This window comes from Gallinula chloropus (genome assembly GCF_964237585.1).
Source record: "Gallinula chloropus genome assembly, chromosome: 28".
Classification (NCBI taxonomy): Eukaryota; Metazoa; Chordata; class Aves; order Gruiformes; family Rallidae; genus Gallinula; species Gallinula chloropus.
The window spans coordinates 3,312,368-3,336,324 of NC_140113.1; the positions used below are offsets into that span (position 1 = coordinate 3,312,368).

General features: G+C 67.2%; 3 protein-coding genes across 4 annotated transcripts; 2 read left to right on the forward strand and 1 right to left on the reverse strand.

Annotated features, from left to right (window-relative positions):
* Positions 1-1,336: 1,336 nt before the first annotated feature.
* Positions 1,337-2,941, forward strand: RPS15 (ribosomal protein S15). Its single transcript, XM_084276176.1, has 4 exons — positions 1,337-1,368; positions 1,741-1,826; positions 1,991-2,225; positions 2,773-2,941. Exons 1-4 carry the CDS (start codon positions 1,366-1,368, stop codon positions 2,884-2,886), a joined length of 438 nt encoding a protein of 145 aa, XP_084132302.1. The 5' UTR covers positions 1,337-1,365; the 3' UTR covers positions 2,887-2,941.
* Positions 2,942-4,460: 1,519 nt separating this feature from the next.
* On the forward strand, positions 4,461-19,068 carry APC2 (APC regulator of WNT signaling pathway 2; the record flags this gene model as incomplete). Its single annotated transcript, XM_084276512.1, has 15 exons — positions 4,461-4,496; positions 9,421-9,579; positions 9,711-9,801; positions 9,880-10,048; positions 10,143-10,251; positions 10,347-10,460; positions 10,791-10,868; positions 11,763-11,855; positions 11,973-12,357; positions 12,487-12,582; positions 12,720-12,859; positions 12,966-13,043; positions 13,118-13,234; positions 13,337-13,551; positions 13,662-19,068. The coding sequence occupies exons 2-15, from the start codon at positions 9,439-9,441 to the stop codon at positions 19,066-19,068; spliced, it is 7,233 nt and encodes a 2,410-aa protein (XP_084132638.1). The 5' UTR covers positions 4,461-4,496; positions 9,421-9,438.
* Positions 19,069-22,675: 3,607 nt separating this feature from the next.
* Positions 22,676-23,830, reverse strand: LOC311201751 (UPF0449 protein C19orf25 homolog). Of its 2 annotated transcripts, none has more exons than XM_084276179.1 (3): positions 23,744-23,830; positions 22,987-23,224; positions 22,676-22,887 (listed from the first exon to the last, which is right to left on the reverse strand). In XM_084276179.1, the coding sequence occupies exons 2-3, from the start codon at positions 23,132-23,134 to the stop codon at positions 22,697-22,699; spliced, it is 339 nt and encodes a 112-aa protein (XP_084132305.1). In that variant the 5' UTR covers positions 23,135-23,224; positions 23,744-23,830; the 3' UTR covers positions 22,676-22,696. The 2 variants fall into 2 exon arrangements, with proteins under 2 accessions (XP_084132305.1, XP_084132306.1); XM_084276180.1 differs by having other exon boundaries at positions 22,987-23,189; positions 23,744-23,826.
* Between the last annotated feature and the right edge of the window lie 127 nt (positions 23,831-23,957).

Here is a 23,957-nt window from a genome sequence, read left to right on the forward strand (position 1 = left end):
AACGTGGAGGTGCCCTTGTGCTCCTGCTACAGTCCAGGTCCTGGCTCAGGTGTTCTCTGTACCTGCCAAGAGCCAGGCAAAACAGGCAGAGTGCAGATTTAAGAGCAGCCCCCAGCCTAGATGGGTGTCCAGAGCTATCAGAGTCCTGTCCACCCCCCATGCCCTGTTTGTCTCCTTCACAGGTGGGGATGTGCCCCTGGGAAACGACCCATCCTAATGTGCCAGACGAAAGGCACGGAGGGTCGGCTCCAAGGCAAGGCTTGACACCAAGCGGCTGCGCAGAGAGGCATGGTGCTGTGGGGAGACCAAGCCTTGCCCCAAGAGCCTGCGGGCTGTGCGCTGCTGGGGCTGCGTCCATGCACGGCGCTCCCCTCCGCTGTCATTAATCGCTCTTAATGAGACCTGACTCCTCAGGAGTGCTGCGAGTTCTAACGAGCCCTTTGCAGGAGCAGAGGCGGCGTTGCCCCGCCGTGCTGGAAACGCGGGAGGTGTTGGGATGGAGCCGAGGTGCTGGGGGTCGCGGGGTTGCTCTCAGGACTCTGACCAGAGGCGTGTGTTTTAATCTGTGGTTGCACGTTCGGCTCGTACCGCTCCCACTTGCTGAGTCCTCTTGGCCCCGCTCCTCGCTCGGCCACCTCCATGAGCCTGCAGCCTGCGCGATGCTCCCCTGTCTCCCGCATCTTCTCCCTTGCTGCGGTTCCGCGTCCCGCAAAGCTGCGGCGCTCAACGGCACGGAAAGAGCCCCGCCGGCATCCCTGCTGTGCCGCCTTTCGAGCTCTCCTTGGATAAGAAGTTTGGGGGGTGGGTACCCCTCGCTCTTCCAGGGGTGGGACGGCTTGGGGCGAGTCTCCGCGGAAGGTGCAGGAGGCTGGAAGGTGCTTCCCAGGCCAGCAGCGGCTGCCGGCCGCCAAGGTGACTTTGCGGGGCCGTTTGACGGCAGCAGCCCCCGGCACGGAAGCAGCTGAGCTTCCTCCGCGGCTGCGCTGGGCTCCGGCTCCTCCCGCGGCTCCCCTGGCCCCCACTTGGGGCTCAGCCTGCGGCGACCCCCAGACCCCTGCGGCGACCCCCAGACCCCTGCGGCGTCCGCCGCCTGCCCCGCTGCAGGAGGAGGAGGAGCGGGTTTCGGGGGGAAGAGGCGGGTCCGCCCCTCCTGCAGGAGCGCGGACCGGCTGCAGCTCGCTCAAACAACCGCGCCGCGGTCCCCGGGCCCGCCGCTTGCCCCGTGTGCCGGCCGGGCGCGGTCCCTTTAAGGGAAGTGAGGGCGGAAGCGCCGCGGAAGGGTGGGGCTGCCGGGCCCTTCCGCCCCTTCGCCGCTCTCGCGAGATCCGCCCCGAGCGCGGCCTTTTCCGACGAGACCCGGCCAAGATGGTGGGTGCGGGCGGCGGTACCGGTACCTCTATCGGGCTCCATCCTCCGCGGGGGCGGCGGCGCCGGGACCGGGGACTGCGCCGCTGCCGAGGGCGGCCCGGTCTCCTGCCGGGGGGCGCGGGGGGGGTGGCCTCCCCTGGGCCTTACAGGGGCTGCGGCCGCACAGGCTGCGCTAGGCCTCAGCGCGGCGGGGGGCCGGTTCCTCGGGGCTGTGCCCGGCGGCGGGGCCGGGACTGGCCGGACCGGGAGCGGGGCCGGGGCTGCGGTGGCTGCAGGGCTGGCGGGGCGGGGACGCGTTGTCTCGGGCGCCCTGCGGGTCCCGGGCCTTGCGGCGGGTCCCGGCGGCTCTGACACCCCCTTCCCCGGCTGCAGGCGGAGGTGGAGCAGAAGAAGAAACGAACCTTCCGGAAATTCACCTACAGAGGGGTGGACCTGGACCAGCTCCTCGACATGTCCTAGTAAGAGCCGCTCTAGGGCTTCCCCTCGGCGGGGCTGTGCCCGCACCGTGGTGTTGGGTGCCCCGTTAACACCCCCCCCCCGTTTTCGGGTGTGACAGCCTCGGGTGGGTGATGCTGCCGCCGGTGCTCTGAGCTCAGTCTCCCGACGGTCCGTTCCCTTCCAGCGAGCAGCTGATGCAGCTGTACAGCGCCCGGCAGCGCCGGCGCCTCAACCGCGGGCTGCGCCGCAAGCAGCACTCCCTGCTGAAGCGCCTGCGCAAGGCCAAGAAGGAGGCGCCGCCCATGGAGAAGCCGGAGGTGGTGAAGACCCACCTGCGGGACATGATCATCCTCCCCGAGATGGTGGGCAGCATGGTCGGCGTCTACAACGGCAAAACCTTCAACCAGGTGGAGATCAAGGTGAGGACCTCCCCAGCTCTTCCCGAAACAGCTTGGAATGTGCTTGTGCCCCTGCTCCCCTCCCTGTGCCTGGGCGTGGGGGGGGGTTGGGGGGGTGAGGTCCCTCCTCATTGAACCTCTGGACCCCTGAAAGTGTCTGTCCTGTGGTCACAGAGGGGTCTTGAGGTCTCCTGAGGCTTCGCTGCGGCTTGGATGTGCTGAGGTGATGCAATTGTGGGGAACGTGTGTGTGCTGCTGTGCTGGGAGAGCCGGGACCGTGTGCTGGCTGCGCTCAGCCCTGGCTCCCTGCCCACCAGCTTTGGGTCAAACGGATCCCTGAGGTTTCCTGCGACTGGAATAACTGGGGGAGAGGGAGTGATGTGACCTGAGGGGATTAAATGTCATTTTCTGCTCCTACCTGGCGTTTAAGTCCAGCCTGGAAAGGTCTGAGCACAGCGTTTCCAGAGCAACCGCCTGTGCCAGGGCTTTGCTGGCGTGGGGATGCGGGTGGGAACAGTCCCCTGCCTGGGTTGCTGTGTCCAACGTGGGTCTGTCCTCTCTCTTCCAGCCCGAAATGATCGGCCACTACCTGGGGGAGTTCTCCATCACGTACAAGCCGGTGAAGCACGGCCGGCCCGGCATCGGTGCCACCCACTCTTCCAGGTTCATTCCTCTGAAGTAGCGAGGCACCGCGGGGAGCCTTTTCCACCTGTAAATAAAAAGGAGCTTCTGGTTTCCCTGCAGAGTCCCTGCTGCTCTTTCTCAGGGGGTGCACGCAGGAACCTTCTCCTGGGTGTGTTCCCCTGGTCCATCTGTGGCACGTTGAGCGATGCCGGGATCGCCCCGGCAGCGCGGTGAAGTGCAGGCCAGAGGTTTACCAGGGCAGGAAACCGAATTGAGGGGGTGGGTGTGTTCCCAGGGCTTCGGAGCCAGTCCCTCTGGGACAAAAGCCACTGTGGATGCATCACAGGACGCCAGGATCCCAGGCAGTTGTTCATTAACTGAAAATGGGGGTTGTGGAAGTGGGTTGGGGTGTGTCAGCTTGGAGCAGCACTGGCTGGTGGAGGTGGGGCTGGGCTGTGAGGGAGGAAGGGAGATGATGAGGGTGGATGGTGAGGGGAGGTGACCCACTTGGGTGATCCCCATTCTGTCCCAGGAGCTGCCCCCCGCCTCAGCCTGAGCTGCTGTGTGCACCAGTTCCCCCCTCCATGTGTGCACTGGCTCCCCCAGCTCCAAGGAGCCGTTTCAAACGCCACCAGGCCGAGCCCCCAGCCCCTGCAGTGGTGAGGACCCCGGCACTGGCTGTGCTCTGCGCAGGGGTCACCAGTGGGGCTGGTTGCCGCTGTCCTGCTGCTCCTGGTTTTCCGCCCCAGCTGCCATGTCAGTGCCAACACCACCACCCTGGAGCACGAGCTGTGCTGGGAAAAGCTCTCAGCCTTCGTGTGGCAGGTGCAGGCACCTGGCCCCAGCATCCCGCTGCTGAGGACGATGGCTGGTGGCCCGGGGACGATGGCCAATGTGCCTGTGGCCTCGGCCCAGCTGTACCAGGAGGGTTTGGCCGCTGTTGTTCCCCTGTGACACCGGCACATGCGCATGTCTGGCACACACATCCTGGGCCTTTCCTCCCCAGTGCTGCCGCGGTGTGACCGTGGCCACCACCAGCATCTGGGGCCATGGTCTCACTGGTCCCTGTGCGAGGGGAGGGGGCTGAGGGGTCGTTCTGCCTGCTCCAGGCCCTGTGTGCACCCCCAGCCCAGCCCCCAGTGGGTGCTGGTGGCCTTGGCTTGTGTGGTGCTGTGGTGCAGCCATGAGCAGAGCAGCAGGATCGGGCCCGGGGCTGGGTCCAGCTCCCGGTTGTGCCCGGGAGGGGTCGGGGAGCTGATCACCCGGGGGTCCTGCTCCCCTTGGGGTGCTGCCAGGCTCGGTCCTGCCCCGGGCAGAGCCCCCAGGGCTGATGGCTGATCCCCCCTGCCCCGAGCACCGTGACAGCCAAAGGTGGTGGGAGGGGGCGCGGATTTGAGACAGGGGGAACGGGGGCGAGGGGGGGGGGGGGCAGGTCCTGCATCCCCGGGGTGGGATGGAGACCCCCGCGCGAGCCCTTCTACCCCTGCTCGGCACAAACCGGGAGGGGGGCGGGGGGAGCCCCCAGCTGCCGCCCTCTAACGGCGGCGGCTCCGCTGGAAAATCCGGGCCGGGAGCGGAGCGGGGGGGGTGGCGGGGGCGGGATGCGGCTGCTCGGGGCCGCGCCGGCTCCTCGCCCAGCTCCGCAACGCCGCCGCCGCCGGGGATGAGGTACGGCCGCACCTGCTCCCCCGGGTACCCCCATCCCGCCTCCACGGGCACCCCGCGACCCTCCGGGGGTCCCGGCGGCTCTGGATGCTGCACGGGGATGGGGATTGGGGAGGGGGGGGACACGGATCGCGGGGGGGGCTGCGCTATGGGGAGCGGGGGGAGAGGAAGCCTGGCCGCGGGAGGGGTCGGGGTGCGGTGCCTGGTTGCGGGGGGGAGCTGGATGCGACCGGAGGGGCCCCGATCTGCCCCCCCCAACACCCCCCGCGGTGCGGGGTGCCCCAGGCCCTGGCTGCGCTGTCTGCCGTCCTGCGGCGGGCGGGGCTCCATCCCGGGGGAACGGCGGGTCTAGGGGCATCGGGCGGGCGGGGGTGGGCCGGGCAGCATTTAGCCTCGGCCGCGGGGACAAAGGGTGGACAATGCCGGGAGCCCCCCGGGCTGGGGGGGGGGGGGGCAGCACCGGTGGTCCCCATCCTGCAGACAGGGCGATGGGCGGGAGCGGGGCCCGCGGGCAGGGGGGTCCCCACTGGGGTAGCGGGATCTTACCGCCCCCCACACCCCGCGGTGCGGGCTCGGCTCCCCGCAGAGCTGCCCCCCCCCCAACCCTGATGCGCCTCGAACCTGCTTCCCCCTGGAGGGACCCAGAGCCCCCACCCTCCATCCCCCCAAACACCTCAGCCTCCCAACCAGCCCCCCCAACACCCCCCTCCAGCACTGAACCCCCAAACCTTCCTCCGGGCCCCGCCCCACATCCCTGCGGATGCGGAATCCCAGGGCTGTGTCCTCGGGCAGAGGTGTCCCCAGCCTCCCCCCCAGGGGGGTGCCAGGATGAGGGTTGCAGCAGGGGGGCTCAGGGGGGTGACGTACCTGCCCCCCCGACCTTCGTTCCTGTTCCCACAGCCACCCTAGCTGGGGTGTGGGGCAGGTGGGGGGCTGGCTATGGGGGTCCCTGCTAAGGGGGGGGGGATGTCTCCGCTGTGGGGCACAGAGGGACCCCAGCACTCACCCCAGTGGGACCCTGCCAAGGCCCCACACTTGTACAAAGGCCGTGACGTGCGTGTGCATCCAGCATCCAGGGAGGGGGGGACGACAGGGGAGTAGCCGTTGCGCAGGGGGTTGGGGGGGACATGACTGCTGGCGGGGGGGGCAGATGCTGCATGTGGGGACAGAGAGGGTCCTGCGCATCCGTGTCCCATGCGTGCCCCCGCCTGTGCCCCGGAGCCATGCAGGGGGGGGCTGTGAGCACGGGGCGGCCTGGAGCTCCCTGGGGGGGGATTTGCTGTGGTTGGGGGTCCCCGGGGCCACCGTGTGCGACCTGGTCGATGAGCAGGAGCTGGTGACAACACGCTGTTTGTTTAACGTCCCTGGGGACTCCGGGAGCCGCAGCTGGTCGGGGGGCTCAGATGTGGCTTCTGGCGGGGGCGGCCGCGCTGGGCTGATGCTGCAGCGTCGGGGCTGATCGTGGGCCCCATCTCTAAGGGCTGTCACTGGGCTGGAGGGAACCGAGGGGTGTAGGGTGGGGTGTGTGGGGTGTGCGGCCCCCCAGCCCTTCCCCAGGCCAAGGTGGCCCCAGGCCACAGCGGTACGGTGCGACGTGACGCGGTGCGACGTGGGGCGACGCGGTGGGCAGTGTGGTGCCCATGGCTGATGTGGTGGGTCTGAGGGTGCAGGGGGGAAGCCAGGGCAGTGCAGCGAGCTGGGGGGTGCTGTGAGCTGGGGTGCTGTGAGTAGGGGTGCTGTGAGCAGGGGCTGCTGTGAACTGGGGGTGCTGTGAGCTGGGGGTGCTGTGAGGAGGGGTGCTGTGAGCTGGGGTGCTGTGAGCTGGGGGTGCTGTGAGTAGGGGTGCTGTGAGTTGGGGGTGCTGTGAGTTGGGGGTGCTGTGAGCAGGGGATGCTGTGAGCTGGGGTGCTGTGAGGAGGGGGGTGCTGTGAGCTGGGGGTGCTGTGAGTGGGGGTGCTGTGAGCAAGGGGTGCTGTGAGCTGGGGTGCTGTGAGTAGGGGTGCTGTGAGCAGGGGGTGCTGTGAGCTGGGGGGGTGCTGTGAGCTGGGGGTGCTGTGAGGAGGGGGGTGCTGTGAGCTGGGGGTGCTGTGAGCTGGGGTGCTGTGAGCTGGGGGGGTGCTGTGAGCTGGGGGTGCTGTGAGCAGGGGGTGCTGTGAGCTGGGGGTGCAGGCGCAGGAGCGCAGTGGGGTGCGGCGGGCAGCACAGACGCCGCTTCTGCACCCACCAACCGGCAGCATCTGCCCTGGGGAAACCCCCGTGATGGGGGCGGGGAGGCTGCTGGGGGTTCAAAGGCAGGAGCCGGATTGCCAGGACCCTGACCCATCGCGTCCATCCCTCTGTCGTGTCCGTGTGTCACGTGTGTGTGTGTGTGTCCGTCCCCCCCAGCATGTCCCCAGGGTGCCTGGCACCCAGCCCCGTTCTGCAGAGGCCCCAGCAGCCCGTGGTGGGGGACACCGGGGCTTGTGGGACGGTGACCGTCACGGTGCTGGAGAATGGGCTGCGGGAGCAGAGCTGCAGCCCTGGCCCCCCCTTACCGCAGCCCTTGCCCCCCCCTTCCCCCGTTGTGTCTAGACGCTTCGCAAATGCAGGTGCTGCCGCGCCAGCCCCTCCCCGCAGGCTGCAGATCCCCAGCGCTGCTGCGCTCCGCCATCCCTGCCGGGGGACATGGGGGTCCGGAGCTCAGATCCCCCCCCCATCATCTACACATCAACCCCCCCCCTCGCCCCCACCAAGATCCTCTGGCCAGGGCAGGAGAAGAGCAGGAGCCAGGGCAAGGCTGGATGGGGGCAGGGAGGGCTGGTGGTGTGGGGTCTCCCAGCCCTGTGGCTGCATTGATAGCCCCCCCAGCTCTGGGGGGGGTGTGTGTGGGGGTGTGGGGTGTCCCTCCCCAGCCTGGCCACCGCCCCACTGAGAGGCTGCAGCAGCCCCCAGGCTCTTGCTGCCCCAGCAGCATCTCTCTGCCCAGCGAACCAGCGCTGTCACCGCAGAGCTGTGGGGATGGGGGGGGGGATGGGAGGGCGGGGGGTGGTGCACGGGGGCGGGGAACATCTCAGTGCCTCAGTTTCCACCCCCATGTACTGCCCGGGGTGTCCAGCAGCCACACGTCCGGCCCGTCCTGACCCGCTGCAGCATGACACAGCACCGTGGGGAGAGCAGCAGGAGCCCCCCGGCATCACGCTGGGTGGGGGCACCCTAAGAGCAGCCCCCTGGGAAGGAAGGGGGCTGAGCCAGCACCCCCACCCAGCCAAGTGGGGCTGAGCAGTGTGAGGTGCCGAGTCCTGAGTCGGAGCAATTCAGGTGGCGCTGAGAGGTTTGGGGTGCTGGGGAGGGGTGGAGGATGTACTGCTCTGCAGGCCCTGGGACACCACCCCCCCCCCCCCACCCTCCCCACCCCTGGCTTTTGTCCTCACCCATGTCTGGGGGTGCTGGGGAAGGACCATGGACCCATCCACTGTCACCATAGCAACGGGAGGCCCAGCTGAGCCTGCATCCCGCATCCCACATCCTCCTGCATCCCTCATTCTCCATCCTGCATCCCTCATCCCACCCCACCCTTGTCCTCCATCCCCCTCCCCCCTTCATACACCCCTGGGGGTTATTTCCCTCCTGGGGGGTTATTTGCTGTTGGGGCAGTGCTGGAGGGGGGATGTTGGGGGGGGGGGGGGGTGGGCTGCACTCTGGGGTCTTTGTCTCCCTCCAGAAGTATGGGCAGAGTGGGGGGGGGTGGGGGCATACCCTGCAGTGGGAAGCTGGGGGGGGTCCCCTGGCTGACGTGGGGTGCAGGGGTGGGTGAGCAGTGTGGGGCGGGGGCCAGGATGGCTCCTGGGGTGGGAAGGACATTGGTGGGGCCTTGGGGAGGGAGCTGGGGTCCCACCTCTGCCCTGTGGGGACTCGGTGCTGGCGGGGGGTGGATTGGGGGTGCTGCCCCCAACCCCCTAAAGAGAGGGATGCCAGGGCAGCTTTGGGTGGGCAGGGACATGGCCATGGGCTGCAGCAGGGGGATCGATCTCTGTCGCTGCCCCGGGCAGTCGCTGTCCCCGACCCTGTTGGGAGGGGGGGGGTCGGGCCTGATCCTGCCGCTTGGCTGCGGGGGGAAGGGGAGGGGGGGACACAAGCCCACGGGTGCTCGCTCACACCGAGCTGGGGGTGCAGTGGGGTGGTGTGGGGAGAAGGGGAGTCCCCCCCCCATTTCTGCTGCCCGTGCACACCCGCTGCCTGCACACCAGACGCGGTGCTGACGGAGGCGGCGCGGGGCCGTCGCGCTCTCACCCACCAGCCTGACCCGCTGGGGTGGTGATGGGGGGGGGGGGGGTCCCCCCATCCCCGATCCCACCCCCCACCACCCCCCAATGCCTGTGTGTGCCGGTGCCGTGTGTGGCCCCCCTGGCAGGTGCGAGGGGCGACCGTGGGCTCTGCGGCAAAGGGGAGGTTTGGGGGAGCGGGGTGGATCTGGGGCCAGCTGATGGGGGGAATGGATGGGTTGGGGGGCTGGAGGGGACAGAGTGGGGCCGGGAGTGCTGCTGGGGGGTGGGGGCAGAGCTGCTGGAGGGAGCGAAGCGGGAGACGGTTCAGAGAAGGAGAAGACAAAAGCGAGACAAAGGGGGAAGGGAGCGGAGGGCTGAGCTGCGGCAGAGGATGGAAATCAGGCAGGGGCTGGGGGGGCTGGGGGGGCTGGGGCTGCCTGTCTGCGGGGCAACGGGGCCTGACCCCCACCCTGTGCTCGGGATGTCCCTTCCGGGGGGCTTGGGGGGGGCACCGGCTCTTGCCGGGGAACTCTGTCTCCTCCCTGGGAGGGGGTGTGTCGGGGGGGTGTATGCGGTGGTGGGGGCCCTGGGATTGTGGTGGGGCACCGTGGGGGTCAGTGAGGGTGCTGTGGGGCGGGGTGCTGCCCACTTGCCCACCTGCCCACTCCCCCCTCCACCCCCAGGCCCTGGAGGAGGTGAAGATGTCCAGCTCCATCGCCTCGTACGACCAGCTGGTGCGGCAGGTGGAGGCGCTGAAGAAGGAGAACAGCCACCTCCGACGGGAGCTGGAGGACAACTCCAACCACCTCTCCAAGCTGGAGAATGAGACCTCGGACATGAAGGTGAGGACGAGCCTGAACCCAGACCAACCCCCTCATCCCCCCTCCTCTCCATCCTCCCCGACTCTGGGGCTGCAGGGAAGGGCACATGGGGCTTCCTCTGTATCCCCCTGATGGCTCCATCCCTGTTTTAGGAGGTTCTGAAGCATCTCCAGGGCAAGCTGGAGCAGGAGGCACGGGTCATGGTGTCCTCAGGGCAGACTGAGGTTCTGGACCAGCTGAAAGGTGGGTGCCCAGGCAGGGTGGGCAGCAGGGGGGGGGGTGGTCCCTGCCGATCCCACCCTTACATATCTTCATTCCCAGCCCTGCAGATGGACATCACCAGCCTCTACAACCTCAAGTTCCCTGGGGAGGTGGCCGGAGCCGGACGCAGCACCGAGGACAGCCCACCGCTACCCGCACCCCAGCGGGACAGCGCCGGGGACCTGGGCAGGGCCACGCTCCGGATGCTGGAGGAGCTTGACCGGGAGAGGTGATGGATGGGGGGGTGGTGGATGGGGCTGGGGGACACACAGACCCCCCCCACACCCCAAAAGGTCTGTGCTGATGGGGGTCCCCCATCCCAGGTGCTTTCTGCTGGGTGAGATAGAGAAGGAGGAGAAGGAGAAGGTGTGGTACTACGCCCAGCTGCAGAGCCTGGCCACGCGCCTGGACGAGCTGCCCCACGTGGAGACGGTGAGTGGGGGTCCCGGCACCCCTTCCCCCGGCCCCGGGGTGCAGGCAGGACCCTGCTCCCCCCCCACATCACGCTGCCTTTCCCACCCTCCCAGTTCTCCATGCAGATGGATCTCATCCGGCAGCAGCTGGAGTTCGAGGCGCAGCACATCCGCTCGCTGATGGAGGAACGTTTCGGCACGGCCGACGAGATGGTGCAGCGGGCGCAGGTCAGGGCGGCCCTGCCCCTCCTCACCACCTCCTGGTTTGGGGCAGGGGTGTCCTGGCTGCCTTCCTGCCCCATCCTGCCACCTCCAGCCCTCATCACTCCTGCACCAGCCCTGGGCACCCTCTTGCTCAGCTCCCTGCACCTGCATTCCCACCACCCCCCACCACCATGCACCGTCTCCTTTCACCCTCAAACACAGCCCCTTGCACGCTCAATTGCAGGTCCTTGCACCCAGCACTGTGCCCCCTGATTCTTGGGGGGGGTGGGCAGAGTATCCCAGGGAAGGGTGGGGGGGTCCCAGCCCTTGCTGACCCCCGCTCTGCCCCCACAGATCCGGGCATCCCGGCTGGAGCAGATCGACAAAGAGCTGATGGAGGCACAGGACAAGGTGCAGCAGCCGGAGCCGCAGGTAACGGGGATGGGATGATCCCGGTTGGGCAGTGGCCATCGCTGGGCTCCGTCCCCGGCATCCACAGGGCGAGGGGTGAGGAGGCTGGAAGAGGGACCCGGGCGCAGCCCCCCCGCCATCGTGCCCGTCCGCCCTGGTCCCGCCGGCGGCACAGCCAAGGCTTTGTGTGGCTCGGGCACCATGAAATGGGCAGTTGCCATGGAGACCAGAAGTAGGCCACGGCGCGCGGCAGGCGGGCGGCCATGGTGGCTCCCGCCGCATCTGCCATCCGCCAGAGCCAGCGGCGCCGGCACTATGCACAACACCCCCCCCCAAGGCCCACAGCTCCCACATCACCCCCACACCCGCCCTCCCCTCCCCCCCCATCATCCCTGACCGCTCCATCATCTGTGATCCCCTCCATCATCCCCCCACACTCCTCCATCATCCCTGGCCCCTCCATGGTTCCCACCCCACCTCATCACCCATGGCCCCACCATCACCATGGCCCCTCTGCCATCCCCAGCACCTCCATCATCTGTGCCCCCTCCTCCCTCACCCCTGCCCCTCCATCGCTCCAGCCCCCACCATCACCACAGCCCCTCCATCGATCCAGCTGGCCCCACACCTCCCACCCCCAGCCCACGCAGGCAGCACCGCAGCCCCCACTGCCCACCTCGCCCACACTCTTCCTCTCCCGAGCCTGCTGCTGCTCCACTCCCCCTCACCCCCCTCCGCGATCAGCCTGATTCCAGCTTAAAATACAGCCCAGGCATTGACAAACGTGACGTGCAATGACAGCGCTGCCGAATGGAACAGCACCCACGGGGTCTTGGAAAGTGGGGATGGGGCTGGGAGAGGTGTGAGGGTGGTGAACTGCAACCTGCCCCCTGTCTGCCCCCCCCCCCACTGCAGCTCTGCGGGAAGGTGCCAGGCACAGAGGGGGACGGCAGCCTGGACCCCCCAACCCACCCCGAAGAGGGGGGCAGCACACTGGGCAGCAGCAAGGTAAAGAGGTTTTTGGAGGGGAGGAATGATCCCAGTTGGGGGGGGGGGGGTGTGTGTGTTGCAGGGAGAGGTGGCCGTGCGTAACCCCCAGCCCCCACCCTCCCTCCCTCCTTGCAGGTGGAGGTGGTCTTCTGGCTCCTGTCCATGCTGGCCACGCGGGACAAGGACGACATGTCGCGCACGCTGCTGGCCATGTCCAGCTCGCAGGAGAGCTGCCAGGCCATGCGCCGCTCCGGCTGCCTGCCCCTCCTCATCCAGATCCTCCACGACTCGGACGGAGAGCCGGGCCCCCCCGAGAGCCCCGCCGGCGCCAAGGATGCCCGTATGCGCGCCAACGCCGCCCTCCACAACATCGTCTTCTCCCAGCCCGATGAAGGCCAAGCCAAGAAGGAGATGCGGGTGCTGCACGTGCTGGAGCAGATCCGCTCCTACTCAGAGACCTGCTGGGACTGGCTGCAGATGCAGAGCAGGGACAGTGGCAGAGGCACCGAGGGTGGCACGGGTACGGCAGCCGGTTCCCCTGTACCGGCGTGCGTGGCACACGCGGCTGCGAGCGCCGGGTGATGGCGGGGAAAGGGGATTCATCATCAAGTGTCAGATCCCTGGCTGACCCCCCTGCCTCTCCCCACAGCGCCGGTGCCCATTGAGCCCCAGATCTGCCAGGCCACCTGTGCCATCATGAAGCTCTCCTTTGATGAGGAATACCGGCGGGCCATGAACGAGCTGGGTGAGCGCGGGGTGAGGGGGGTAGGAGGGGGTCCTGTCGCACTGGCAGCATCCCTGCAGCAGCAGCATCCTGGGGTGCTGGAGGGGAAGGAGGAAGAGGGGTGGTCCTTTGCCCATGTCGCCCATCCCATCCCGCAGGTGGGCTGCAGGCGGTGGCTGAGCTGCTGCAAGTGGACTATGAGATGCACAAGATGACGAATGACCCCCTGAACCTGGCGCTGCGCCGTTACGCCGGGATGGCCCTCACCAACCTCACCTTCGGCGACGTGGTCAACAAGGTCGGGGGGAACTAGGGCTGGGAGTGTATCTTGGGGGCTGGGGGGGATGTTTGTGAGCCTTGGGGGTTCCGTGGCTTCGCTCTCACTGCACTCATCCCCCACACAGGCGACGCTGTGCTCCCGTCGGGGCTGCATGGAGGCCATTGTGGCTCAGCTGGGCTCTGACAGTGAGGAGCTGCACCAGGTGGGTGCCAGGAGCATGGAAGGGTGGGTAGAGGGACTGTCCCCATGCCCACCGGGTTCTCTCTACCCTCTCAGGTGGTCTCCAGCATCCTCAGGAACCTTTCCTGGCGAGCTGACATCAACAGCAAGAAGGTGCTGCGGGAGGTGGGCAGCGTGACTGGGCTGACGCGGTGCGCGCTGCACGCTGGCAAGGTGAGCACCGGCATGGGCGGGAGCGTGTGCTGGGGCAGCCGGATAGAGGGGGGATGATGGATGTGGGTTTATCCCCCCCTCTCTCCCATCTCCATGGGATAGGAATCCACGCTGAAGAGCGTCCTGAGCGCACTGTGGAACCTGTCGGCACACAGCACGGAGAACAAGGCGGCCATCTGCGGTGTGGAGGGAGCCCTGGGCTTCCTGGTGAGCACCCTCACCTACAAGTGCCAGAGCAACTCGCTGGCCATCATCGAGAGCGGTGGCGGCATCCTCCGGAACGTCTCCAGCCTTGTCGCCACGCGGGAGGACTACAGGTCAGGGGGGCCACAGGGTGGGGGACAGCGGTGGATGGGGGAGTGGAGGAGGGGTCCGGGGACCATCCTGATGGCTGGGGGGGTTCTCCCTCACCCCCTGTGTCCTGCAGGCAGGTGCTCCGAGACCACAACTGCCTGCAGACGCTGCTGCAGCACCTCCGCTCGCACAGCCTCACCATCGTCAGCAACGCCTGCGGCACCCTCTGGAACCTGTCTGCCCGCAGCCCCCGCGACCAGGAGCTGCTGTGGGACCTGGGGGCGGTCAGCATGCTGCGCAACCTCATCCACTCCAAGCACAAGATGATCGCCATGGGCAGCGCGGCCGCGCTCCGCAACCTCCTCACCAACCGGCCCCCCAAGTACAAGGATGCTGCCGTCATCTCACCAGGCTCCTGCATGCCCTCGCTCTACATGCGCAAACAGAAGGCTCTGGAGGCCGAGCTGGATGCCAAGCACTTGGCTGAGACCTTTGACACCATGGAGAAGCAGAGCCTGAAGAGCCAGAGCGCCAAGAAGCCGATGCGGCACATGGAGAGCCTGGTGAAGGACTACGCCTCCGACTCCGGCTGCTTCGACGATGATGAGGTGCCCAACATCTCCACCGGTGTGGAGACAGCCAGCGCCTCTGTCCTCTCCATGTTCCTCAACTCCTCCTTCCTCCAGGGACAGGCACTGCCCCGGGCGCTGGCACAGAGGCGATGCCCAGAGCCGGAGAAGGACGGCAGCGGCAAGCCAGTCGAGCCCAAGAAGCTGCCGTTGCCGGAGGATGAGGTCTCGTTGGCCGCCGAGAAGTTGGCCAACAAGATCTCCAGCACGGTGGCCAAGATCGACAAGCTGGTGGAGGACATCTCTACCATGCACACCTCCTCGGATGACAGCTTCAGCCTCAGCTCGGAGGACCACTGCCTGGACTGGCAGTACGGCCCCGAGGAGGTGCACGAGGCGCGTGCCCAGTCCTGCTCGCCGTGCCGCCTCTCGGATGCCGGCACCTTCGCCAAGCGGGAGAGCCTGAGCCGTGCGCACACGCTGCTGCGGCTGAAGACCGCCTACACCAGCCTGTCCAACGACAGCCTCAACAGCGGCAGCACCAGCGACGGCTACTGCACCAAGGAGCACATGAAGCCCTGCACCAGGGCCGCTTTCCTCGACTACCGGGACGAGCTGCAGCGGTACCAGAAGCGGCCAAGCCGGCTCGACCTCAAGAGCATCCTGGGCAGCAAGCTGGAGCGGGCTGAACCCCCTGTGCTCAAGGGCAGAGACCAGGCTGAACCAGACAAGCTGGAGCAGCGAGACCTGCCCGAACGGGCCAAGAAGACGGTGACTTTTCCCAGCCCCACGGCGCCAGAGAAGGAGCCTGAGTGGAAGAAGGAGGCAGGCAGCAAACTCTCCGCCGACCCCCAGGTCCACACTATCAAACTCTCCCCGTCCTACCAGCACGTTCCCTTGCTTGAGAACCTGGCTAAGAGCAGTGCGGCCACCGGCGCTGGCCACCACCCCTCGCTCCTGGGCAGAAAGCAAGCCTGGCTGCCCCCCACGCTGCTGCAGACCGCTGAGACCCTGAGCAAGATCCCAGAGAAGCTGCCTGCTCACCCACCAGCCACGGCAGAGCAGGAGTCAGTGCAGAAGTACTCGGTGGAGGACACCCCAATCTGCTTCTCCCGGTGCAGCTCCCTCTCCTCCCTCTCCTCAGCCGACAACGTGCTGGATGGGCAGAGCCACAGTGAGAACGACCTGGACAGTGATTCCTCCCTGGAGATCCTGGAGATGGAGGAAGGGGATGGGGAAGGTGAGGATGGGAGGCAGGAGAAGGAGAAGGTGGCAGATTTGGGTCCAACCACACCAGTGGGAATTTCCCAGCCCATCACCATCCCCTTCCCGAAGCGCGACAAGGTCTTTCTGCGGGAGTCATCCCCATCACGCCAGGAAGACCTCACACCCTCGAGCTCCTCGGAGAACTACATCCAGGAGACGCCCCTGGTGATGAGCCGCTGCAGCTCCGTCAGCTCCCTCGGCAGCTTCGAGAGCCCTTCCATCGCCAGCTCCATCCAGAGCGACCCTTGCAGCGAGATGATCAGCGGCACCATCAGTCCCAGCGAGCTGCCTGACAGCCCGGGGCAGACCATGCCGCCCAGCCGCAGCAAGACACCTCTCTTCGAGCTGGGCTGCCAACCAGAGAAGGAGACCAGCCAGTTCAACATCCAGTGGGAGAACAACGTCAAGAAGTTCATGGAGATCACCGACTTCAAGGAACGCTTCCAGCTGCCCCAGGACCTGGACTCCATGGTCTACTTCACGGTGGAGAAACCCAACGAGAACTTCTCCTGCGCCTCCAGCCTGAGCGCCCTGCCCCTCCATGAGCACTATGTCCAGAAGGATGTGGAGCTCAAGCTGATGCCCACCTTCCCAGAGAAGAACAGCCTGAATTTCGTGGCTCATGAGAAGCGGGAGGAGCGGCGGGAGGAGCGGTACCTGGAGGGCCGGCGGCGGGCCGAGCGCCCCGAGCCCCCCTCCGACGATGACATCGAGATCCTGAAGGAATGCATCAGCTCTGCCATGCCCTCCCGTTTCCGCAAGGTGAAGACCTCCCTGCTCTCCAGCCAGGTCCTGCACCCTCAGACGAAGAAGCCGGTGCACGTCCCTGTCTACATGCTGGTGCCAGCCCACCCACACCCCGGCGTCCCCAAGCACCTGCGTGCCACCACCCGCGACCTCTTCAAGGATGATGACTCCTTCACCGACTCGGCTGATGGGACCCCCGTCAACTTCTCCAGCGCTGCCTCGCTGAGCGATGAGACCCTGCGCTACCCGGCTGCCGAGGAGGCTGAGCATCCCGCGGGGCTCCTGCCCGATGGGCACCGCGAGGCGGGCAGCACCGGCGCCGTGCCAGCCAGGAGAGTCACCTCCGGCAGCTCGGCGCCCGCCCGGCTGAGCTCAGCCTGCAAGGGGAAAGCTGGATCGAGCCGTGGCCAAAGCGGGGAGGGAAAGCGGGGCCAGCCTCCCCCAAAGAGCGGTCCAAGCCTGGAGCTGGAGGTGGGGAGGACCGGTGGCCCCTCTGGGAGGAAGGATGCTCCCCGGGAGGATGGGGCGGCCTTCCAGTCACTGTGCCACACCACACCGACGGAGGAAGCAGTCTACTGCTTCTACGAGCAGGATTCGGATGAGCTGCCCGAGCCAGGGAAGGAAGCATCTGGCAGCAGAGCCCAGCCCAGCCGGGCACCCAGGAGGGAGCGCTGGGGCGGCTCCATCCCTCGCAGGGACTCTGCGCCCAGTCCCCGGCCAGCGAAGGCCAAGTCACAGAACAACCTCATCGCCGACGAGACCCCGCCATGCTACTCCCTCAGCTCCTCCATGAGCTCCCTGAGCGACGCCAACCTCTCTGACGGTGAGGAGTGGGGCCAGCCCTGTGGCAAAGCCCCCCAGCCGCAGCCCGACGGCTCTCCCAACCTCAACTCGGAGGATGACCTGCTGCAGAAGTGCATCGGCTCAGCCATGCCCAAGCGCCGGCGACCTTCGGCACGCCGGAGGATGGCAGACCGCAAGCAGAAGCCGCCGGGCACCGGAGGGAGGGAGCGGAAAGCGGAGGTGAGGCACCGCCCCGCCGAGGACGCCGGTTCTGACCAGGGCTCGGACCTGGACAGCGTGGAGTGGCAAGCCATCCAGGAGGGTGCCAACTCCATCGTCACCTGGCTGCACCAGGCTGCTGCCTCCCTCTCCCGGGAGGCTTCCTCTGAGTCCGACTCCATCCTCTCCTTCGTGTCGGGGCTCTCGGTCGGGTCCACCCTGCAGCTCTCCCTGGGTAGGCAGGAGAAGAAACGAGCCAGCAGCGCGACCAGCCGGGATGCAGCAAGGAGGGAGCACAGCAAGAACCGCCCAGAAAGGAAGGATGTGCCGGGTACCCGTCCCGCCACCCGTGGAGGCACCAGGGCAGAGCGGAGCCCGGCGCCCACCAAACCGGTGCCCAACCTGCCCGTGGTCTTCCGTGGCAGGACCGTCATCTACATGCCCAGCCTGGCCAAGGATGCCCCCAGCCCACGAGCCACCCCGAAGAAAAGCCCTGTGGCAAAGCCTGAGGTGCCGCTGGCCAAGAACCTCTCCCTGAGCCAGCAGCGCTCACGGAGCCTGCACCGGCTGGGCAAGCCCCCCGAAACCGGGGACCTGGCGCTGCCCAAGAGGAGCACGACACCGCCCGCACGCATCGGCAAGGGACCCCCTTCCTCAGGCTCCTCCCGCACCTCCACCCCATCCCAGCACGCACCCAAAAAACTGCCGTCGCCCTCTCAGCTCGCCAAGCAGGGTCCCCCATCCGCGGGCAAGGCGGGTAGCTCACCCTCCCCACCAGGACCCCCAGCCAGAGCTGCAGCCCCCAAGTCCCCAGCCCCCAAGCAGTCCAAGACGCAGAAATCACCCGTCCGCATCCCCTTCATGCAGAAGCCCAGCAGGAAGGTGCTGCCGGGCCGGGGAGCCATGCCGGTGCTGGAGGAGCAGGTGGATGGTGGCAAGGTGCAGGGTGCTGGGGCAGGGGGGCCGGGCGGCAGCCGACTCAACCTGGTGCGGATGTCGTCTGCCCGTTCCAGCGGGAGCGACTCGGACCGCTCGGGCTTCCTGCGCCAGCTCACCTTCATCAAGGAATCCTCCAGCCTGTTGCTGCGGCACCGCAGCGAGCTCTCCCCGGTGCAGCCGGCAACCTCGCTGCCTCGCCGCGCCTCCCCGCACCGCAGCCGTGCCACCCTCCCAGCCGTCTTCCTCTGCTCCTCCCGTTGCGAGGAGCTCAAGGCGGCCAAGCCGGCAGGCACCAGCCCACGGCCCCTCGTCCCCAGGGCCCAGCCTGGTAACAAAGTCCCCACCGGGGCCAAACCACCGCGGAGGACCAGCTCTGAGAGCCCGTCCCGGCTGCCGGTGAAGACCAACATCCCCGCGCCAGAGCCCTTCAAGAGATACTCATCCTCGCCCAACATCAGCGTGGCACGGAGGACGGGCAGCCCTTCCTCTGTCCTCTCTGCCCGCTCCGAGGCGTCGGCGCGGCGGCGGCAGACCGAGGCCGTACCCGGCGGGCAGCCGGCGAAGCCGCCGGTGGTGGTGATGAAGGGCACTTGGCGGCGGATTCGGGACGAAGACATCCCCCACATCCTCAAGAGCACGTTGCCCTCCACTGCCCTGCCGCTGGCGGGTGCCGGCGAGGAGGAACGACCCAGCACTCCCAGCCCCAGGAAGACCAGCGACGCCGTGGTGCAGACCGAGGACTTCTCCACCACCAAGACCAACTCCAGCACCTCTCCCACGCTGGAGACCCGCGAGGGACCCCCACATGCCCGCGCTGCCTGCGATGGCGAAGCCCCGGCCTCCGCCAAAGCCACCGTACCCATCTCCTTCAGCCACGACGTGCCGGCTGGGACCTTCCCCGCCAGCCGGCATGGCTCACCGAGCAGGGCCGCCCGCGTCACCCCCTTCAACTACGTCCCCAGCCCCATGGCGGTGACGGCGGTGGCTGGCAAGGTGGTGGAGAAAATCCAAGCTTGAGCAGCTGCCACGGCTGAAGCCCCAGTGAGGATCCCATGACACCCCCCCCTGCCCCACGGGAGCTGGCCAGGACCAAGCTGGGGAGGGGATGGTGACAGTGATGTGGGATGGCTGGGGACTGGCGAGTCACCCCAACCTCCTGCCTGACCCAGCTGGGGTCTCGCTGTACTGGAGCACCATGGTTCCCAGTGCCAGGGACTGGGCAGAGCTGGGTTGTGTCTTGGTGGCCATCTCCTGCTGACAGACACCCCAGGTCAAGGTGACCTGCATCCCCATGTCCCCCCATCCTGCTCAGCCACCTGGGGCAGGGGCTGATCCTGCTCCCTGGGAAGACTCCACACCGCACCCCAACACCGGGTCCCTGCTGCATGCTTCAGCTCGTCTCGGCACTGACACCCAGCTCATTTATTAACAATGGGGCCGGTCAGGGGGGAGAACATGTGGCAGGGAGAGGCTTTGTGGGGGGAGAGCACGAGGCTGGGAGAGGGTGGGCTAGGACCCCCAAAAGAGGTGTGTGGCTGATTGCTAATGGGAAACCCACCAGCTTGCATGGGTCCGGGGTGAGTTCGGGTGGAAAAGGGCAGGGGCTCACTGGCCAGGGTCTCAACAGGCTCAGCCCAGGGGGCTGCTTGGAGGGTCCCATCAGGGAGCTGGGGGGCTGCCTGCCCAGGGTGCTGAGCTGGCACTGGGATGCCTGACCCCCAGGGAAGGGTCTGGGTCCCGTCACCCCCATCCACAGCCCCCACCAGCCTCCTGCTCCCATCCCGGCTCACAGCCAGGAACATGGCGTGTCCCTGGTGCCGTGGACACGAGTCCATCCAGGACTGGATTACGCCCACAAGCACTGGGGGGTGGATGGATCCCAGCCCCAAAGCACCAGGGTCACATGCCCCACCCCCCCCCCACCCCACCCCCACTGCCAGGCAGCCCCCTGTGCCGAGACCTGGGTGTGCAGGAGGCGCCTTGGCCCCCAGGGAATGGGATGGGTTGTGGAGGGACCCCCAAGTGCTCCCTGACCCCTGGGGTGCCTTTTGGTCCCACCCCACCCCCTTGCTGCCTGCGTTGGATGGGGGTGACCTATGGGCCCCCCCCATGCCAGTGCCATGGGGTGGGGGGCTGCAGGGACAGGCAAAGGGGATATGTGTGTGGGATACAGGGATGCACAGGGGGTGTGAAGACACGGTGAGGGGCTCTGGGGGGGGCTGCAGCAAGGCCAGAAAGACACCAGGGCAGCACATGGGGTCCCCAGGGCTTTGTGCTAGGGTCATGCACGTCCCGGTGCCCCCCTGGGCCCTCTGCTCCGTGGTAGCTGGGGTGGGGGGGTTACAATCTCACACCCATCAAACAAGCACCCACATCTGCCCAAGAAACAGGAGGGGCAAACTCCCAGGGGCAGCCCAGCCCACGTTCCTGCTCCAACAGCCGTAACCCGTGTGTGCCAGGGAGCCGCTGTCACCCCTCCGTGCCCTTGGCTGTGGCCCCGGGTTCAAGGCCCAGCACCCTGAGCTCTCCTGCCCATCTCGCCTCCCTGAGCGCTGGCACCCTGAGCCCTTCTCTGTGGAGAATCCCGGGGGGCTCCCCGCTCCCCCATCGCTGTATCTATGTACTAAGATGTTATTTTACCGGGACTCGGGCCAGCGGTAAGAATTAAAAGCCAACCTGTGTAAATAGGATGGGGTGGTCTGTCTGTCCCCCATCCCTGTCCCCCATCCCTGGCCTGGGGCAAGCTGCAGCTGACCCCCTTCTCCCCCTCCCCCCAGCCATTTCCAGCTCCACTTCTTGTTCTTCACGGCGCAGGTGGCAACTGAAGGCTTGGAAGGGTGGATGAAGGGGAAGGACAGCACGCCAGCCCCCTCCAACCCACTCCTTCCACACTGGGTGGGGCTCTGGAGTCACTGGGTGACAGTGACAGTGGGAAGACCCCCCCACTGGGAGCCAGGGACCACACTGTGGCCGCAGTGGGGGGAGCATCTCGCCTTGGGGTGAGCATCCCCCACCTCTGGGAAGGGCTGCTGGGGAGGAGCAGGCCCTTACAAAGAGCTCTTTGTCCCCACCCTTGGGGGCTGCCCAGCCCCTGCAGCCACCCTGGCTGCCTGCTCCCACCCCAGCTGCCACAGCGGGCTCAGCACCACCATCCACTCCAGCTGTGGACAGGGGGACAGGGAGCATCAGACCCCCACCACAGCAAGGAGCTGATCCCACTGCAGTGGGGTGGGTGGCTGATGGTGGGGGGGAGGCACCAAGCTGGGGCAGCGCCCGCGGATGTCACCGACCTCTGGCAGCACTTGGAAGTGAGAAGAGGAAATGTCACCCAGTGGCACCTGCACAGCATGAACAGGCTGAGCCCCTGGCACTGCTCCCCAACGGTCACCCCACGGCAAACCCTTCCCCACGGCCAGCACAAGCCCTGCCTGGAGCTGAAGGACGTTTTCCATCAGCTGGCAGAGGTCTGTGTGGCTGCCCTGTGCTCCAGCCCCACTGCCACCATCCCCACCGCCCCAGCCTGCCCGGCAGCGGGAGCGTGGTGCCTGGCACAACCCCTGTCCCTGTGTCACACGTCAAAATGGTGCTGAGCAGCCGTGGAGTGAAGCTTTTGGGGTGTGGAAAACCACCCCCAACAACGCTGGGGGTTTTGCTTTAACCTCCTGCCCTTGCTGGGGGAGCCAGGGGGAGACACACAGCCAGCACCTCGTGTCTCCAGCTCCAAGAGAAGGGTTTTAATGGGATTTGTGACGAACCCCAGCAGTGACTCACTCCCACCACAACACCGCTCCCACCACCAATGGCTGCCAGAGCCGACCCCGGGTCCCCGAACGGAGCCCAGCTGCCCCACTGTCCCTCAGCTCTTGGCTTTGCGGGGCGCGGAGCGGGATGCCCTCAGGCTGTTCAGAAGCCTGTCGAAGAAGAACTCGGTCTGGTACTCCAGCTCGATGAGGTGCTGCAGGAACAGGGGCACCTCGGCTTTCTTCACGCCCACGTACACGGGGATCAGCTTGGTCCCACCGCAGTGGATGATGTGATAAAGGTTCCACTGGGAGATGTGCTGGCACCACGGGTCACCCAGGGACTTGGTGGAGAGGAGGAGGATGGCCACCCGGCTGGCCTCGATGACCTCGTTGGCGGTCCAGACAACAGATGTCCCGGCCACTTGGTCCTGGTGCTCAACGTAACCCCGAAAACCCTCTTTCCTCAGGCGCTCCGAGATGCGGGAGGCGATGTGGTCGTCGTCGGGGCAGTACCAGATGGAAAAGTCATAGGTGAAGCCGCGGCGCGAGGGCGCAGACGACATGCCACCCGTGGGGGACGGGGGCTTCGAGTCCAGGGACCAGGCACAGGGGAAGGCTGAGCCTTTCCTCCTGCACTGAGAACCTGTCACCGCGCCTGGATGGCCCCTTCCCGGTACAGTGGGTATTGCCACTCCCTGGGGAAAGGTCAGGCTGTCCAGGCGGCACAGCCCCAGCCCTCTCGCACGCCGCCGGTGAGGTGCCGGCACGGTGTGGCAAAGCCAAACCCCTCCCTTAGAAATCAAAACACAATCGCTCCTTATCCCTGACTGGGGCAGCAGAAACCACAACCCCGGGGTGAGGGGCTGAGGGAGAGGGGTCCTGGGCACTGACACCTCTGGTGCTCAGAAAGCTTTCTGCCTCATTTCGGCGATGCCGCGCTCCAGCGTCGCTCCCACCTGCTGCAGCTCCTCCCGTCGCTCCCGCAGCCGGTCCAGGGACTCCTGCAGCCGCTGGTTCATGGCCACGTAGGAACGGCTCTGCCGGTACAGCCGGTCCCTCTCCTCCACGACAGCCTCCTGCCTGCTGGGAGAGCCTGGTGGGGGCAGAGATGGGGGGGGGTTTGGCAGGGACTGGTGGAGCCCCCCCCCATGCCCCCACCCACCTCTGCATCACCCCCCAGCCCAGCACTCACCTGGGGAGGGGCTGTGGTCCTGGTGGGGCTCCGTGGGGAGGAGGAAGACGGGGTCGTCCGGGTGGGTGCTCCGAACGTCAGCCAGGATCTGCTCCACACTGGGGGGCTCGGGGCGGGTGGGCAGCACCCGCTTGGCCTTGGAGCTCATCACGGGGAGGGCCTCATGCGCGGGGCGGGATGAGGGGCTTGCGCTTGCCCCCACCCTGGCCAACGGATGGATGGACAGACGGACCGACCCCTTGTTTGGACAGACACACAGGCTGAGCCCCAGACAGGCAGCTCCCACTCACTGCCCCCCAGCCAGCACAACCTGCCCCCCAGCCAGCCAGCCCCCCTCGCTGCCCTGGGACAGACAGGAGCCCTCTCCTTGCCTGCCAGCCAGCCAGCCAGCCCGACCTCCCCTCTCCCTGCCCCAGGACGGACAGACAACCCCCAGCCCCAGCCAGCCAGACACTCCCCACACAAATCCCCTTAACCACCCCAGGACGGACAGACAGACCGCTCCCCTCGGCTGCCCGTTGCTCTGGACAGACAGACAGACAGAGGCCCCTCCCCACCTTGCCCACGCCAGGACAGACAGACAGAGACACCCACCAACCTCCCTCCGCTCTCCCTGCCACAGCCCAGACACCCCCTACACACCCTCTTAACCACCCCAGGACAGACAGACGGACAGACAGAGCCCCCCCCCCCTACCCCCCAGCCTTGCCCACCCCAGGACAGACAGACAAAGAGAGGTGTGTGTCCCCTTGCTCACCCCAGGAGGGACGGACGGACGGACGGACAGACAGACAGCCAGACCACTCCCCGCGGCCGCCGCTGTTCCGGACAGACGGACCAACCAACCGACCGTCCCCACGCCACTCACCCCCCCCGCCCTGTTCCCCACCGCTGCCTCACTTCCGCCACGCCCCATGACGCAACCCAACAGCTCAGCCCCACCCCCTCCCCGAGGCCACGCCCCCTCCCGC